At 35.0% G+C, this 19,078-nt stretch overlaps 1 protein-coding gene across 1 annotated transcript; it reads right to left on the bottom strand.

Annotated features, from left to right (window-relative positions):
• Window positions 1-2,263: 2,263 nt before the first annotated feature.
• On the bottom strand, window positions 2,264-19,078 carry MAB1 (Transketolase family protein). The gene is made up of 15 exons (XM_006844501.4): window positions 18,888-19,078; window positions 16,451-16,529; window positions 16,118-16,195; window positions 15,059-15,139; window positions 14,943-14,969; window positions 14,772-14,834; window positions 13,967-14,053; window positions 9,034-9,159; window positions 8,552-8,685; window positions 8,387-8,459; window positions 8,239-8,304; window positions 5,250-5,288; window positions 5,024-5,148; window positions 4,536-4,650; window positions 2,264-2,644 (listed from the first exon to the last, which is right to left on the bottom strand). The coding sequence occupies exons 2-15, from the start codon at window positions 16,502-16,504 to the stop codon at window positions 2,576-2,578; spliced, it is 1,137 nt and encodes a 378-aa protein (XP_006844564.1). The 5' UTR covers window positions 16,505-16,529; window positions 18,888-19,078; the 3' UTR covers window positions 2,264-2,575.

Here is a 19,078-nt window from a genome sequence, read left to right as displayed (position 1 = left end):
TCCCCCAATGGCAATGTGAAGAGCTGTGATGTCGCACCACAATTACGCAACAATGTTGCCCATCGCATGAGTTGGATAAGTAGATTCGTGCAATGAATGATGCTCTTTTGATGTTTTAGTGTTCATTTTGTACTATTTTGACCGTTGATGAACCAATTATAAATAGTTATAATTATTAATCACTAATAATACTTAAAAACTTAAAACCATAAAGAAGTGTCATGTCTCAAAATGCCTATACGACTCATGATACATCGAATAGGTACAACCCATGACTTAGAAATACTGTTTCTCATCGACTCATTTTCACTCCCAAAATGCATCCTCTCATGCTATCTCACCCTTTGTAACTTAATTTCTCCCTCTAAAAGAAAGGAAGCTTTAGTGCCTTGAAATCATGTAACTTAAAAAGATAAATACTCATTTTTTTTATTTTTATATCCTAAAGACAAATCTACTCAAAAAAACTTTATTATAGTTATTATCAGTAATGAGTAAATATCATGCTGAGAGTGTACACTAATATCTCCACTAAACTGCAATTCTACAACCCTCAACCGTACCCCTTCCATACCATTTCACCCACACCCATATTTTCAACACCTAAAAACTATGAGTGGCATAACCAATCAAAATTCACAAAAATAAACTCACCAAAAACCCAAAAAAGTGCCAAGGATTTGCCACCATACATACATTCAATAACGAATCCCTATATAATAGGATAAAAAATACTAGAGAAAATGCAAAAAGTAGCTTAACCCATGAGAGAAAAGAAGCCCCAGCAAGAGATAATTCCAAAGAATATGCAAGTAAACCCTTATTAGGGCTTGCAAATGTGGTTTGGAGCCCTAATAATGGCATTGGATTGATGCATGGATAAACACGAACCAGGTTGCTTTTAAAAGTGAGAGGGGCAAGGGGCGTTTGAAGCCTGGTAGCTCGACGATACTAAAACATGGGTAAGCCGTTGATAGACTACAGTGAGCCCTCAAAATTTTATAGAGAGACAGAGCCTCTATGAGGGAGTATGAAACTCGAGTGGGCAATAGACTTCAAAATCCAATCCGACAAGAACGCATAGACTGAGAACTACCCAGCAAGTCGGCAATTTTATCACCAAATATTCGCAAATCGTTTTCTTGAGGATTGTGATTTAAGAATCTCGTACTTTTCCATTTTTAGTGTTTTTTTTTCTAGGTTGTGTTTTGGTACTGATACTATCAAATAAGTTTTGGATCATAAAATATACAAAACCTTCAAATGTAGCACCAACACATGTAACCCCTATTCCCAGCTCGTCAATCTGAATGGATAACCCCTATTCCCAGCTTGTCAATCTGAATAGATGGTTGAGATAGTTTCAATGTCTACCTAACATCTTATTTGTATTTTTATTTTTTTTTTGACAAATTAGTTTTAGGTAAAATTTGGGGGTGTGCGTTCACCTTATTGAGCCCCACCTAGAAAATTAAAAGATAGTTTTGATTACGATGACTAAAATACAATCACAAGTTTATGGGGCATTTTAATCACTTTCTATCATAAATACTTTTTCTTACTGTAATCAAACACGCTTTTGTAAGAGGTGTTTAAGGCCCAAATTTCGTTACAAAATAATTTATAAAATAAAATTTACGATAAAACACTACATGCCACCCAATCAAAATTAAAGGCTTACGAAATAACTTCTAAGTTTATACCTAAAGTTATCCCAACTATCCTTTCAAATCATAACATCAAACGGATAGGAATGAGGATCACATTTTTATACTTGGGTGGAACCACATGTAAATGTCACATTTTGCTATGAATAAGGATCAGATTTTGTATTTGGATGACACCACATATAATGTCCCATTTTTCATATTCCGGTTGCAGCACATGTAAATCTTTTATCTTTTATTGAGTACACGAGATAAATATACATGTACGTCTCAATTTTCATGTGAATATAATATGAAATAAAAAATAAAAAATAAAAAATGAAATTGATTAGTGCCCCTCAAATAAGCCCAAATCCAATCTGAACTATAGGAAAAGGTACTCACCCCTTCGAGCCTCCACATTATGCGAACACTCTGATCATCGTCATCCAAGCATTATCCTAACCACTTGAGTCGGCTACACAAATCATGCACTCTACTTTCCAAAAATTAAATGTTGAGCAGGCAAACTAGGCAGACAAAATTAGCTTTTTCCAAAGCTGCATCTCTTACACTTATTTCTTCGCCTAATAATTGGCTTCAAATGAGACCAAATAGCATGATCATATAGAACTTTATTAGAATCGAACCATGAATGAAAATGGTAAAAGTTGAAAACCACCATGTGCATAGGATATACAAGTCAAGAGTCACCCCAACTCCCTCTGCTGCTTCTCAAGCAAACAAATGTTATATATTCCTGAAACTTAAAAGCCATCTACCTGAAAAACAAAAACCAGTACAGGCCAAGAGGCGGATTATCTCCTTTTTTTTCTTTTTCTTTTTTTGCATAATTCAAAGATGGCGCCTGATCAAATTTGATTCCCCAAAAAGCAACAAGCAATCAAAGAATGGCCAACGTTTCGAGTTTAAGCAGCTGCAGCCATGGGAACAGATCTGTAGCATGCCCGCTTTGCTGCACGGACAATATCCTCAATCTATGCACAAGAGTGAATGTGATCAGATGCATTTTGAACCATTGGATACCATGAAAACAATTTTCAGAAATGACAGACTTCAACATCATGACATGCATGAAACCGAGGTTATTCATGTTTTCAGTAAATTTATTACTTGTCTAATTCAAGGAAAGCACACACTAATGTTATAAAATTCGCATTGGTTTTGGCTGAATCAGCCGAAGTCTTCGGCTTCAGCCCCAAAGACCAAAGTGAAGCAAATTGAGCCCTGAAATTCTGTATCAGAAAACAATATTGGAAATGTGCACATTTACTCAAGGAAAAAGTTTGCATAGACTAAACAACCAAATTACAGCCCACCTCAAAAATTTCACTAGAAGAGTTTGTTTTGATACCTAAATATCCTCAAATTGATCATCTTGACATCAAGACACATGGACAAGAGAAAAAAATGGATTTCAAGTTTTGAAAATAGTGCATCTCGTAATGCATTTTTGGACCATCAATTTTCAAGATTTTCAAGCTTTCATAGATATGCTCGATCTACACTATTTTTTAAGCTTTAAATTTTATAATTAGAAATGAAAATATATTTTAAGGCTATCACAAAGATTTTCAGTATTGAAACCACATTTCTCGATACTATTTGAAGGTGCGCTCTACTTTGATTGCTCAGACCCTCGGCTCTATACAAACCACACCCTTTAGTAAATACAATATATACATCTAAAAAATGTTTGAACTTTAAAAATAACCAAAACATGCACGAAACCAAAATAAGCATGACAAAGGTAAAATTCTGGGATAAGCACACCATATATTCCAATTTTTCTAAAAAATGCCTATCCATATGTGTTTTTGGAATTTTACATGTTTTTATTTTAAAAATTTACTCTCTGAGACCTCCCCAAATCATAGGGCACTCAGAAATGTATCTGATAAGATTGGGATGCACCACTGTACTATCTGAAGAGGGAGACTGGTGATTAAGTACAATTCGCCGTGAACAAATTCACCCAGGTATAGTTAATCTTCGCTGTATATAGGAAATGAGTGGCAGATGTCCCAGCAGTGTACCATAAACTATGCATTGGTGATGTATGGTGCATTTTCATTATTACTTTTTAGGGATGCATTTTTAGTTTCTTCAATGTTACATTTTTACTTGTTTACTGGTTTCAGTAGCTATTCCTTTTCATCTTAAATAGTTAAAAAATAATATGCATACACTTTAGGGAAAATAGGTTTTTTTAATATCCTTAGTTTTCCAATTTTTTTGAATGCTTTCCCTAATTTTCGAAATTAATCCCTAGGTTATCTATTTTTTCTGATTTCAAGTTATTAATTTTTTAATAAGAATATATCCTGTTAGGTGAGAATTTTTCTAACAGAATCAGGACATTGACTTTCTGTCTACCAACTTCTAGGAATCAATTGCTACAGTCTTTTCCTTAGCCGCAAACTGTAAAGAAGAGAACAATCCACTCAACAAATAGCAGAATTTCGAGGCTGCAGCTACAGTTTCGTAAAGTTTAAACATAATTGGAAACGCAAAATCGTCCAAAGCAGCAGGGGAGATCTTTTCTGTTTTCATGTTTTCATTGGATAACATCAAAGGTGATGATTAGGAAAGCATACCTAGTCCAATAGAGTATGGTATAACGCACTCAAAAGGGGTATCCTGTTTGAGATGACAGGCGGGGGAGATTATCCACAGTGGGCCCCACTAACCCAGTGCAGTCATCTCCACCACTTTTCATTCAGAACAAAACGGGCCCCACTCACCCAGAACAGACAATCTCCACCACTCACCATTCAGAACAAACAGTGGGTAAACTTTTACTCCATAAAAATATGTGATTGTGGTGATTCATCCTGACTCCCTAAATCAAAACTGTTGAAGACCTACCTGAGGAACAGCCATCCTCTCTAGATTTGCTGCATAAGGCATGGGAACATCAGCCCCTGCAATTCTCTCCACAGGGGCATCGAGGTACTCGAAGCTTTCCTCAATGACTGAGGTGCTGTCACCAAAAAAACATCGAAGTGAGTGCATATATTTCAAAGGGGAATTGTACCTTAACCCATTTTTTGGGAGTCTTGAGGCAATGTAACAGAAAAGCTTCCAAGTGTACGTATTTTAAAGGGAAAGTGGAACATAATCCAGTGCACTTAGGTACATGGGAGACCAAGCCACATCTACAGTCGATTCTCGCTGATAGGTAATTGGAGATCAACCATACCTGGGTCAATCTGCTACCATCCATCAATAGGAACAGATGTTGGATGCAACTTGGAATGCCATAAACCATGGTCCACAGCCCTATGGTATACTTGTCTGAAACTTTAAATGATGGAAAGAAAGAAAGAAAAATAGATGAAAGGTAAGCAGCAAACCAAATTTCAGCTCCAACTCCATGTTGTGGGAATCCTTCCTCCACAGTAACTAATCTATTGGTTTTCCTGACAGAAGCATTGATAGTATTTCTATCTAATGGCCTTATTGACCGGAGATTTATGACCTGCATAAACAAAGATAAGTTGGTTCTTTAATCTCTTCATACCTTTAGTGTCCTGAGATTTATTAGAAGCCAGAGTTACATAAAACCAGTGATTTGTTTACCTCAGCACTAATTCCTTCCTTGGAAAGTATATCAGCGGCCTGGAAAAAAACCGCGATTTGATCAGTTTAAACATGCAAAGAAAATCTATCAAGTAAATCAACTCAATGGAATCTCTTCTAAGGGCAATTTATGAATATTTTCTATTCACAATGCAAGAACTCCCACGTTGACATCTCTCTCTCTCTCTCTCTCTCTCTCTCTCTCTCTCATGCTCAAAACATAGACTTTATTACCCAGAAATAATTTCCACTTTACTTAAGCCTGTGAAAGACAAAAAGATACAGCATGCTTTGGAAGAAAGGAAAACAGAAGGATTAAGGACCGTATTAGCTTTATGATTACATAATTTGGCAAATAAGACAAGGATATCTAATAATAAAGGAACCATAGGAAATGCTCCCCATAGAAACATACAAGTAACCCTCAATGGATCAATAAATTTTCAGCACCAGACATAAAGTGCCTGGGTACTTCAGCGCAACTCAGAACAGTAGTGTGGATTCATGGAACGCTAGCCAGTCATGCCCTAACTAATTTAATGAAACGCTAGCCAGTCATGCCCCAACTAATTTAATGAGAAAAGAAAAATAGTTGTCAATAAAAAATTGAGGTTTAGTATAAAATTAGATGACCACTAACACATAATGATGAAGTCAATGAACTAAGTATTTGTACTAGTAATGAAGCTACAGAAAGAAATTACTCATGATAAATAGTTTTATTACAGAAGATAGGAAATACATCGACATGCCAAAGCTAGAGAATAATATAGGACAGTGTAATTGTTTTGGTGTTTTTGGTATGCAGTTGATGTAAAATTCTGGCACGTAAACATTTCATTGCAGATGAGAAAATGGTTTCAGAAAAGATAAACCAAGTAAATACTTCATTCTTGACTACTATTTTGTTTTAAACCAGTATTGCAAGTTACCCTGGGCCTCCTTGATGTTTAGACACTACTGAAATTCAGATAGGCACCAAATCATTACTTTTATAATGAAAACACTTGAGCCTGTTTGGATCATGTATTTACAAAACCCAGGTTTCCTCCAGATCAGGATGTTTGCAAAACCCCAAAATAAGCCTATCTTGAGGTTTCCCGAAACCATACCAAAAGCAGGGTATTCCAAAACTTAGGTATTGGATGAAGCCTGGGTTTCTTTTCACCCAATGGCCAAACAACCCTAAGATATACAAAAAACACTTAGATATTTCGACCTTTACAATGTGATATCAATTATATCTTTCTGACCATTCAATCATATCAGTGATTTAAAAAATGCTCGGTCGCAATAGAATCACCCGGTCCGACTCGGGAATCGGTCACCCCGTGCTGATTCCTTCACAATATAGGTTATCATCCAATTCTAGAAGAGACCTGGCAGTTTGCTACAGTAAAACACCGTTTTGCAATAGTAAATCGCTTGTTCCTTGTTTTTTCCCCTTTTGTTTTAACAAAAAGCTGCTGAGTACACAAATCTTGCTTTCAGTGAATTTTTCGAGCTTTTTGGGATCAATAATAGAGGAAAATTATTGATTAGGTCTATAAACACTGATTGGGGTTGGATCGAATTCAAATCAACTCGTTTTTGTGAATTTTGGGAACGACATTTGGGATTTTTTGTGCGGTCGAGGTTTATCCGCCTTTTCATGAAATTGGTGGCCATTTTGTGACTGATTTGGTCCGTTTTTTTTTTTAAATGATCGTGTTAATATGAGCTTCAATCTAAATTCTTCAATTTCTGAAAATCTGAAGAATCACCAATAAATTTTATGCTCTGTTTCACCAATATTTCGTAAAAAGCTTCCAATCAATATCTACAGGGGGATCGATTCTTCGAATCTCAATGGGTGTTTCAACCTACAAGGGCTTACCTTTCATCAAAATCCGGTAATGAGGAAATCTTTTTGTATTTTTATTTTACAATTTATTTATTTATTGCTGTGCTACTGCTCATCAAAGAACAATGGTTAAATTCGCCATTTGTATCATTTCTCCTAGTATTTTGCATCAAACTTCTTCGAATTTGTTTCAAAATAATCATAGAAAACCTATCTACAACTATGTAGATCCAATCTAATGGATCTAGACAAATTACCCCATGGATTGAGCACAAAACTATGTTCAGTTTTAGAGTTTTTGGAGTTTTTTCAAAAACAAACTTATTTCACAAATTATTAAATTATGGATTATCAGAGAAATTTGTTGAATTACTGAAATCCAGATGTTTTTAAATTTTAATTTAAATTTTAAATTTATATTTAGTTATTTACCATTTATTTTAAATTTTATTTTTTAGTTGTTTACCATTTTTAAAGTTTATTTTTATCAAAGAAATTTCTTTGACCATTGATTTTCTGTTTACTGCAATGTCAATTTATGTTAAATAAATATTTGCAGTTAATTCCTTAAGTTTATTTTTTGTTGGTTTGATTTTCATGTGGGACCTAGATGATATATACTTTTGAAATTAGAAAACTGAACTGGCTCATGAAATGCATTTCTAATTCTTTCAAATGAAAATTTTGAAGTAAATTCTATATTTTGTGATTGTAAATCCATAAAATTTGTTTAATCTAGAGTTCTTAATTATTGTCAACCATTCTTAGTTATTCATGCATTTGGTTGTATGTTTTTGTTACATTATATCAAAAAAACATATATGCTCCTTTTGTGAGATGTGAATTCAATGATGAATAGTAGTTCATACAGGGAAAGACTATCAATATTCGCATATTGGTGCAAAATAATGGAAGTAAAAAATGTAGTACCCCCATTTCTTATTGGAATCCCAAAAAAAAGCATTTATAATGATTTTTAATAATTTTTTTGAACTTTTTTAAGGCCGAATCCGACAGATCCATCGATCCGGACCAGTTTTTAGGGTGCCCGATCTGGATCACTGATCCATTTTTTAAATCACTTTAACATATCAAGGAATCTCATGCAATCATTGTAGTAACCTAAACCACATGAAAGAAACTCACCTTCAGTGCATAGCCAACCATCTTTGAAAAAGCTGTAATAGTAACATGCTTTCCTTCACGTTCTATCTGCAGTGAGGGACATCAAATAAGACCCCATTAAACAAAAATTATAAGAAAGAGATTTGATATACCATTGGGTAAAATATACCTTCGCCTTCCCAATTGGAAGGGTAAAACTGGAATCCAGAGCTTCTGCAGATACAGGAAACGATTCACCATACCTGGCATCATAACCGATTTTAGGATCCCAAGTTAATGCAAATCCAGATTTACAATTTTTAATCAGATAGAAAAAGTGTTCAGCATCACTTACAGTAGCTCATTTTCAAGGAAAACAACGGGATCTGGGTCTCTAATAGCAGCTTTCAACAGGCCTCGAGCATCCTCCGAGGAGTAAGGAGACAACACTTTTAAGCCTGGACAGGAAGCATACCAAGATGCATAGCACTGCATATAATCACCATAAAATGTGTATTTTTAAATTTCGTTCTCCCGCTTTTTGATCAAATTCATATAAAGAAAAAAAAAGAACGGATTGTTGGTCAATCCCATAATTTATTGGTAAGTTATGATTAAGCACAGGGGTACCAACAGGCTGTTAACTTGTATTGACATAACTGGTGACTTTTTGCTTTTTGACAAATAGTAACCTCGAAAAACATTGAAATATATTTTGCATCTTGTGATAAAAAAAATAAAGAAAAAACGTTCAGTTTATACTTTTTACAATAAATGATGGCACAAAAGACAATTGCACAAATATCTATGTTTATACTACATGAAATAGCAGTACACCTGTGAGTGTTGAGCACCAACTCCAGCAGCTGCACCGTTGGGCCCTCTGAAGACCATAGGTACAGATAATTGACCAGCAGACATGTAATTTGATTTTGCAGCAGAATTGATAATGTGGTCAATAGCCTGCAAAGAAAATGACATGATGGGTTTCCCAAAAAACAAAGAAGGGGAAAAAAATGAAAGGATAGTGCATATATCGTGCAAAGACTTTGAGAAAAATCTCAAGAGAACAGCTTAACCAGGGATCTTAATGGACATTCCACAATCTTTGTATGGCATAAGCTTTATATCAATTTAACTTCCATATATTGGAGAGCAAAGGACTGTTTGAAAGAGTTAAAAACCACACATCATTGTCACAAATAATATTACTAAAATATCACAATCTGAGATTAATAGGAAGGGGGCGGAATCCCCACCAAAGAGCCAAGGCTGATATTACAAAAAAAAAACTGCACAAAGCAAGATATGGATAGCAACAAATGGAAGCTTCATTTCTTCAAATCAGCATCATAAACCATGGACACATTCTAATCTTTCACCAGGAAAGACAATCAATCTTTAACTCAACCAATACTATGCACTAACCAGCACATGACTTATTCCCTTTCGCTCTTTTCTTAAGTACTGATTTGATTCCCTATCATTATTGAAAGATAACACAATTTGCTACCTTGACGTGTCTTCTTGCCCCAAAAGATCTGGTCCACTAAGTGCTATGTTCAACAATACAGTACTTCAGTTTGCACAAACAGGAATCTGATTATTGCATGTAGAGCATCTACAAAGTCTTTAAGGCAGCGCCCGTGTAATATTTAGAACTTAGAAAATAGGAAGAGAGCAGCTCTGGGGAAGAGGGAGGCATGGTAGGTGAATACTTTTTATGGTTCAAGATGAGTTGCACTATTTACAAATGAGCTAGGTTTTACTGAATCACGAAGTGGCAGTTTAGCCTGATTCCAGCTTTGGATAAAGATCATGGATCTATTTAGGACACATAGCTGGTGGCGATTCAAACCTAGATTTGTCGGGGGATCATATTTGTGGTTTAGGATGCAAAACTATTGCGGGAAAAGAAGGAACATTTTTTTAATAGTTGAAAAGAACAAAAAGAAGAAGTCAAGAGAAGTTAAACATATGAAACAAATTTATTTTCCAAGGAGAATGGCTTCAATTGAGTGCTCTGACAGGTGAGCCTTGCCTATGAGAGCAATGGACAATTGATAGAACTAAATAAAGTCATGAACGGCTCAGAGGAACCATATTATTGGGCCGAGATATTAATGTTATGAATTTTCTTTTAGAAAGCAAGGCAGCAGATGTATAGCAGGGTACAGAACATTTCTTTCTTTCCTTGTTTTTAATATAAGGGGAAGAGATAAAACAAGAAATGGATGAGGGGCAAAGCCTTTTTAAGATTTATTGGAGCAAATATTAGAGAGCGAGAGAGAGATAGAGCCTCTTTTTTATTTATTTATTTTTATAAAGGGAGAGAAGAGACAGGTAGGTGATGGGAAGACAGAATCATCTCATTGAACCTTCTTACACATGTGACTCCTACAAAGAAAGGGGTGAAAAACGATTAAACCGGATGCCAGGGAAACTTAGTCAGACTTTCAGACCCGCTGGGTGTGATGCAGTCTACTACAATGGTCACCTTAAGTATTAACTCACCGCAGTGGAATCACTCCTATTTAGTGGTGGCAACGGGGCGGCTCAAGTCCACATCAACCGGGACCCGAGTAGGTTCCTCATGGACCCCGACCCGGCTCCGACTCCAAGTCGTAACTTGGTCCCAGATCCGAATCTAGAAATAGAAAAAATAAAAAATTTATTATATATATGTATAACATATATTTTTCCTACCTTTTATACCGGATCGGGTTGGGTTCGGATAGGGTCAAAGCTGGACCCAGACCCGAATCGGGTCCAAGTCATTTGGACCTGGACCCGTCCCTCTAGCTCCAAAACATAGACCTGGACCCAATCCTGAACCTGGTCTGCCCCGCCAAGTTGGCGACCCGATTGCCACCCCTATTCTTGTTTAGTATGGCACTAAGGATAGCGTGGGTTTCTCAACTTAACGCACTAAGAGAGACGATCTCAATCAAGAGAATTTATTTGAAAGCTTGCTTGCTTCTTTTGAAGCAAGGGGACGATATATAGGCCTCAGAAGGAATCTTTCTTGCCTCCTTTACATCATGTCAAAGAAAAAGTAAATGAATAGTACAAAACATCTTATTTACATCCTATCAAAGAAAACGTAAATGAATAGTAACAATTTTATATCATTCCAAAAAATAATAAAAGCTATTGAATAGAAAAACTTTACATCTTGTCAACAAAAAAAAAAGAAATAGTTAAAAGATAAGAATTTTTATGTAACCTTCAAAACTTTGTCTTTGTTAGAGGGATTCTTCTGCACATCAGTCTTCTTTGAGGACCCTCATATAATCGTGTAGATGATTCGCACAAAATCTTTTGGTATTTTTCTGAAAAACCATATATTTTTTGTATTTCTTTATGTAGAACGGTTAGTAATTCACTTGAAAATGATCCTTCTTTTTCAGTGAATTCTTCATCACATAAATATTCATCTCTATATCTTCTGACCACTCTTGATTCTGCAAAATTTATTCTCTAAAAAATATTCTCAAATTATCTTCCCACTCTGCATATCTCAATAATTTATTTAGGAAATCGGTGACATCTGAATTAAGATATAAAGGTCTTGTAATGAATATTAAGTCATCAATGACCTCTTTTCTTATGACATCTCTAGTTCTCGGAAACTCCGTGTTAAATTATTTATCACAATAGTTATCTTTCTTATATATATATGACTTCTTCAAGGAGGATAAGTATTGCGATAAATAATTTAACATGGAGTTCCCGCGAACTAGAGATGACAACTTTGCTCATAAAAAAAGATGTCATTGATAACTTAATATTCATTAGAAGATCTTTATATCCTAATATAGATACCAGGGATTTCCTTAATAAATTATTGAGATATACTAAGTAGGAAGATAATTTCAGAATTTGTTTTCAGAGAATAAATTTTACATAATCAGTAGTCAAAAGATATAAAAATTAGTATTATGTGATCGAGAATTCATTGAAAAATAAAGACCGTCTTCCAAGTGAATTACTAACAACTCTGCAGATAGAAATACAAAAGTGTGTGGCTTGCCAAATAAAGACCAAAGGATTTTGTCCGAATCATCTATAAGATTATATGAGGGTCCTCAAAGAAGACAGTTGTACAGAAGAATCCCTTTGACAAAGACATAAAGCTTTGAAGATGACAAAAAGATTCTTATCTTTCAACAATTTTTTTATTTTTTGTTGACAGGATGTAACATTTTTCTATTAATTAGCTTTTACTATTTCTTGAAATGATGTAAATTTCTTACTGTTCCTTTATTTCTTTTTTTGATAGGATGTAAATAGGAAACTTTGCACTATTCATTTACTTTTTCTTCGACATGATATAAAGGAGGCAAAAAAGATTTCTCATGAGGCCTACAAATTGTACCCCTTGCATTCAAAAAAAGCAAGCGAGATTTGAAACAATTTATCTATTGGTTGAGATCATCTCTCTGGGTACGTTAATCCGAGAAACCCACACTATCCATGTTGTCATGTTAAACAGGAGTGAGTCCACTGCAACGAGTTACTGCTCAGGATGAATATTGGGTTATATTGCATCACACCAATAGGTTTGTAAGCCTGAGTAAGTCTCCCAAGCATCTAGTTTAATCTCTTTTTTGACCTATTTCTTCGTAGGAATCACCAATATAAGAGGGGTCCGATAAGGTGGTTTTGTCCTCCCATCTCCTTCATGTCTCTTCTCTCATATAGTCTCTCTCTCTATCTCACCTATTTCTTCGTAGGAGTCACCTATGTAGGAGAGGTCCGATAAGGTGGTTTTGTCCTCCCCTCCCTCTCTCTCTCTCTCTCTCTCTCTCTCTCTCTCTCTCTCTCTTTAGGGGTTAGTAGAGTACAAAGCAATTCTCTATTGTGAATTTTCTATTGTCATAAAAAGGAAGGGTTTAAGTAAGACACGAAGTAGCAAAGCTGTAGAGGATAATGAAGATTTATGTAAAAGATTTGTGAAATTATTCAGTGGTTGGAATTTGGAAATCTTCTTTAATGTATTGAAGAATGAAGCTATGGACTGCAGGTACTGCACAGACTATGACGGAGTATCTAAAGGGAACCAGCTTTAAGAACAACACACTTCTCTAATGAATTTTTTTTAGAATACACACGTCTCTAACGATTGTATCACTTTCAGACCATATATCTCACGATAGTTACACATTTTACATCTCAATGAAGATTTAATTAAAAAAAATATAAGGCAGATTAAGAGAATACGTCATAAACTATAATCAGTGAAATACTACAGCTCAACACAAAGATGACAGTCCAAATAGCTATTCCTTGTTGGAACTTAGAAAAGAGAAACATTACTGCTGCTCTGCAATCAACATCATACATGTGTGTAGCGTAACTGAAAAATGATAGTAGAGAAGTATCATACAGCATCTCAGCACGTGACTACATTGACAAGCAATCATATTTACGTCTCAGAAGCCCCATCCTAGCAATCAACTGATAGCACTTTCCATACAGCAAAATGAAACAAGCAATTTACTTCTTCACATAATAAAGCCAAGCAATTAAATCATTGCAAATCTTACACAACTATTCCAGCATACTTTGAAAACATAGTATATCTTAGCTAATAGCATCAAGGCAATTATACGTTGCTTTTTTTATCTTTTATTAAGAATATTTTCATAAGGATTACATGTCAATCATGAAAGAATAACCAAAGGTATTCGCAAAGAGAAAATGGCATCATGATTACCACCAAAACAATGTTCCTAAACTATAATGGAGATGAGGATAGAGCAGTAACCTGCATGGAGAAGTTGAATGTCATAAACTCTACCACCGGTCGAAGTCCATAATAAGCCGCACCAATACCAATACCAGTAAACCCAGCCTGCAAGATGGGATCCAACAGATTCTTAAAGAACCACTCATAAGAAAAAAGAAACCATCAAAATAATTTGAAGCACAAATCTCCATGACCTATTTATGAGTACATTTAAGAAAATGGCCTACTACCAGAGGATTTCCCTATAATGCTGCTGCTGCTAGGTTAACCCCGAAATTTTCTTTTCAATTGACAAAACTAAACACAAAAAATCATAATTCTAATTTCCAAAACACGACATATACCTTATAATTGGAAAAGCGATAAAATAAAGGAATTCCTATACATGTGAAGAGACGTTATTTATTATGAATCTACTGTACAAGTACAGATTCAATTGTTATCCCTTATTTATTATTTTTGCTTAGAATTCAAAAATTAAAGAATTCCAAAAAATAAATTTTTTCTCAATTCCATACATGCAAGGAAGTCTTGTTATAAGGCGAGATTTCTACTTTTATTAGGAAATAGAAAGATATGCAAGATATCTTACTTATTAGGACTCTAACATGTATATAGAGTTTACTACTTGTTAACCAGAGAGAGGAAGATCTAAAGGTCATGAATTATTTGTGGAAAGTTTTCTTTTTTTTTCCTTTTTTGATAGGTATTTATGAAATAAGTTCTAGAACAGGATCAGCTACTGCTTTGTTTTAACTATAACGTAGCTGCTGCTAGGCCAACCCTAGAATATTCAAAATTTATATGTAGAGTTTAGGTTTACCTCAGTAATTGGAGTGTCAAGAACCCTCTCAGGACCATACTTCTCTAAAAGACCTTTGCTGATCTACACGAAATACCCATTTAAATGATCAGAATGAATAAAATGTAAATGTGCATTTGTCAAAAGTCATATACAATGACCATAAACTATAAACCAAAGAGGTTTTCTAACCTTGTAAGCCCCTTGGTACTCTCCAACCTGTGATGAAATTTCTGTGTCAGAATAATATGCTAAATGTTAAAAACAAAGATTAGCTAAAGTTCCCCACATGTAATATCCCAACCAACCTCTTCACCCATCAAAAACACTTTTGGATCAGCAGACATTTCCTCATCAAGTGCAGAGTTTAGAGCCTCTCGCACTGTCATCTGCAAAAGTACAATAAAAAGTCAGAGACTGCTATCCAGGATTGAAGTCTTGAATATACAATCACAGAAACACCATGACCGACAAACCATTTCACATCACATAAACTTCTTCAAAACCAATAGAAACACAAGTTTCCAAAGCAAGATAGTTATCTGAACCAAATGATGCAAATATTGAAGTACAGTTATTCAGTCCAAAATAATCTATTTATACCCATCCAAGAGTAAACTCATCTTACAAGTTATAACAGCTAAAAGATACTTCACTTAAGACATCCTAATAGCCCATCACTGGGCCAGGTTTAGAATCATTAGATCGCCTGCAATGAAACCCCCGTTGCTTATTTAATTCCCCAACACTTCTCCATATGTTTTAAATAACTGATCATGTATATCCCCGCTTTTTAGACTTTCTGAGATAGTTGCATACTTGCATGTGCATGCAACTGTGAGTAATTAGATCATAGAGATCCTCATAAAGAATATGCCCTAATAACACCCTTCGGAACCATAACAATGCAAAATTATAATGGGTGACATGATTCGCATCCGAAATGCAATAAATAGACAATTATCTGCCCAAAAAGGTTCTGTTCTAAGTCTCACAAAAGTTCTGGTATCGGTGAATTCTCTAGTGGATTTGGATGGAATATCAGTCCTAATAGATATCTGACGACATTTCTTTACTTTTATGTTTATTTATTTTCATGTCAACCTCCTGATTAACAGTATCTCAGAAAAATCATGATGATACCTCATGTTTGTTCCTGTTCCAATATCTTTATCTGAACTCAATGTTGCCAGTAACATGAGTAAAAATCGATCAGTCACGTCGTGCCAAAACAACAATATGACAAGAAAATCCTAATACACAAAGTACAGAAGAAATAGGGAGAAACTTTAGGCATCCCCATTGCTAGCACAGTCCAGCCCGAACAATTAGAAAAAAGGGAAGGTAACAACTATCAGATAATATACCTCTTTGGCACCACTGGAAAAACTTTTTGATAGAAAACCAATTCCAGGTATGATCCTTTGCATTGATTGCCCATTGGCCTGCAGGTGCAAGTTACTTCAAATTTCAAAATGATAAAATAAAATAAAATAGAGAGAAACAGAGAAGAGATCAAATACAACTTATATCAAGTGAACAAAAAGAATAACTAGTTGTTTACAGATCACGAAAATAAAATCCAGTACCCATATGTTTCATGGATGATAAACAAGTCCTTCATTAATTTATGAACTCGATGGAACTAAAGAATAATATTGTCATGGATCAGACAGAGAATTTGCAAAAAGGTATCTTACCAAAGAAGAAACAACACCTCCCGAGAGAGCTTTATGTCTGATGACACCCAACATCTTTCCTTTGACTGCTAATAGGACCCTAATTGTGCAATCAGAATGTCAAACAAATTAAATACTCCCAATGAATAAAATGTAAAGGAAAAGATAAATACTACAATCAACAACCTATGTTTCTAAGTTGTGCACAGGCATGTAAAGTTTTGAAATGCCTTTCACTTTCATTAACAAAAAAAGTATCCTATGAACCACCAAAAGTCTGATATATGGGTTTATCTCTAGAGTAGCCTATAATCTAATCCATATTGCTGGAGTTATGCCCATGTAAAAAAATAATTCTTAACTATTTAATTATTATTTATTATAATTATTTGTGAGCATCAATTTCTAGAGAGAATTTAGGCATGGCACCAATAGGTGATAAAATGAGAGAGAGTAGACTTAGGTGGGCTGCCCATGTGTGATGCCAACCAAGTACAGCACCTGTTAGGAGGTGCGCATTAGTTCAAGTAAAAGGACCGAAAAAGACAAGGGGCAGGCCGAAAAGGACGTAGTTGGAAGTAGTCCAAAAAGATATGGGGCCTTATGGCCTCACTGAGGATATGGCCTTTAATAGGAGCAGAATGGAGAACCAAGATTCATGTAGCCGACCCCAATTAATTGGGAAAAAGGATAAAATGATGATGATTCGTAAGCATCAATTTATTGTTAAAACGAGTCCTATAGGCAAGGCCAAGTAACCTAGGTGTGTGTACAATTAAGGGTGCAAAAAGATAAAAATAAAAAATCTAAAAAGTTGTAAAGCACATACGAGTGTTATATAAAGTTTTTGTATGGGATTTGGATGTTCTTGGAAAGGGTATGGTTTGCATAAGGTTGCAACATTAAACAATCCAATTAAGGCACGCCTCTAAATTTTACCATAAATGTAATTTTGATATCAAAAATTTTTAGGATGGCTTGAGAATTTATTTTCATCTCTAATTATAAAATTTTAAACTCTAAAATGGTTCAAATCAAGTAGATCTATAAACATATAAAAATCTTGAAAATAGACGGTCCAGATAATGTGTTACAAGATACACTATTTCGCGGACCCGAAATCTTTTTTTTTTTTCATATTCATAAGTCTCTATGTCGAGATGATCAATTAGAGGGTTGTCCAACATCCAAACAACCTTTTATGATGGATTTTTGAGGTGTACCTTTAATTCTACATTTTAAGGTTGCAACCTTATATAAACTTCTTCCTTTTGGAAAAGATTGGTGAGTGTTTTTTACCACAATCCCTGTATTTTATATTTCCTTTTTTAATTATTTTTGCAATATCCGCAACAACAAATCAATTTTTCTTAATAGCCATTTTTTTGTACTTTTTAAAGCTTATTTTGACATTTAAGGTTTCTTTTGATTTATTTTACTTTTCCTACCTTTATTTATTATTTCACTTTTTTTATTTTTTAAAAAAATTTCTAGGGCTTTTGGCCCTGTACAGGATTCAGCAAGTCCACTCGGACTTGCCCGAGTACCTTGGCGAGTTTTTAAACCTTCGTTTAGTAAATAGTATAAGTATTGCACCACAAATAGAATAAAGAAATAAAGACGCGGAATTGAGAAAATTCCTATTCTCAACTATGAACCACCTATTTACCCAAATAAAAAATTATTTGAACCACCCTTGCTGTCAACCCTTCTGTTGCAAGCTGATGCAAGAATCGAATGGCAACAACATTTATAATGCCTCACAAACATGCGTTTATGATTCAATTTCTTAAATTTGAATTGTTAATAGGTTTATGATTAGTTGGTAGAAATTTCTGAAAATTGAGAAGACAGAGATGGGGTTGCATTAAGAACCCCCAGAGATTTAATCAATCTGGCTCATATCATTTCCTCCAATTTACAGCCCAGAGAATAACAAAATTCCTGTGTTTTTTCACTTATGAATGCCCCATATTTGCAGAAGATTCTATTGTGGGGAAAGTCATCAAATGTTTAGGGAAATCCACATAGGCCAAGCCAATTAAACCAAAAGTAAAAGAATGATCATTGCAAGATCTTAAACAGAGTTCAGAATCTCAGGTTTCTCTGCAATCACTTCTAGGGGGGAGAGGGAGAGATTCAATCCTATTCTTCAGGTGCAATCACTTCTAGAGAGAGATGTTCAAGCCTATACAGTGCGATGAAATCACTTCTAAACTAGAGAGAGAGAGAGAGAGAGAGAGAGAGAGAGAGAGAGAGATCATTTCCGTGCAATTACGAATAGCAAAAGAGATTGATAATTTCTGTGAAATTACTTATCAAGAGACAGAGAGAAGCCTTGAATCAAATCAGAGCAAGCCAAAAAACTGAAAGATTTGCAAAACAGGTGTTTTTGAGAATTAGAAGAACGCAAACTCGAAATCATGTGATTCGAATGCGAGATAAATGGGGTTAATACCTCTGCTGAAATGGAAGCTCTCAAATAATTGAACAAAGGATTCGGAGATGAGCAGCTGCAATTTTGAAGGTGCTCTCTGTCTCTCTCTCTCTCCTCTCTCTCTCTGGACGTTCTCTGTCTAGGGATTCCACAAATAAAAGAGTTCTCCCTTTCTCTCTCTACCCACCTAACAAAAACAATTCCCAACTTGC

Source organism: Amborella trichopoda, chromosome 6 (genome assembly GCF_054954075.1).
Source record: "Amborella trichopoda isolate Santa Cruz 75 chromosome 6, AtrichopodaSantaCruz75HAP2 v2.0, whole genome shotgun sequence".
Classification (NCBI taxonomy): domain Eukaryota; kingdom Viridiplantae; phylum Streptophyta; class Magnoliopsida; order Amborellales; family Amborellaceae; genus Amborella; species Amborella trichopoda.
Note: the sequence above shows the minus strand (reverse complement) of the source record. Positions and strands in the feature narration are given on the sequence as shown.

What these genes read in the sequence shown, in the direction of transcription:
- MAB1 (XM_006844501.4), bottom strand. Translation starts at nt 16,504, where the DNA reads ATGTTGGGTGTCATCAGACATAAAGCTCTCTCGGGAGGTGTTGTTTCT. An exon ending in TTCCAATTGGGAAGGCGAAG is followed by an intron (nt 8,305 to 8,386) that starts GTATATTTTACC and finishes CCCTCACTGCAG; the next exon opens with ATAGAACGTGAAGGAAAGCA. An exon ending in GGAGTTGGAGCTGAAATTTG is followed by an intron (nt 4,651 to 5,023) that starts GTTTGCTGCTTA and finishes TTTTGGTGACAG; the next exon opens with CACCTCAGTCATTGAGGAAA.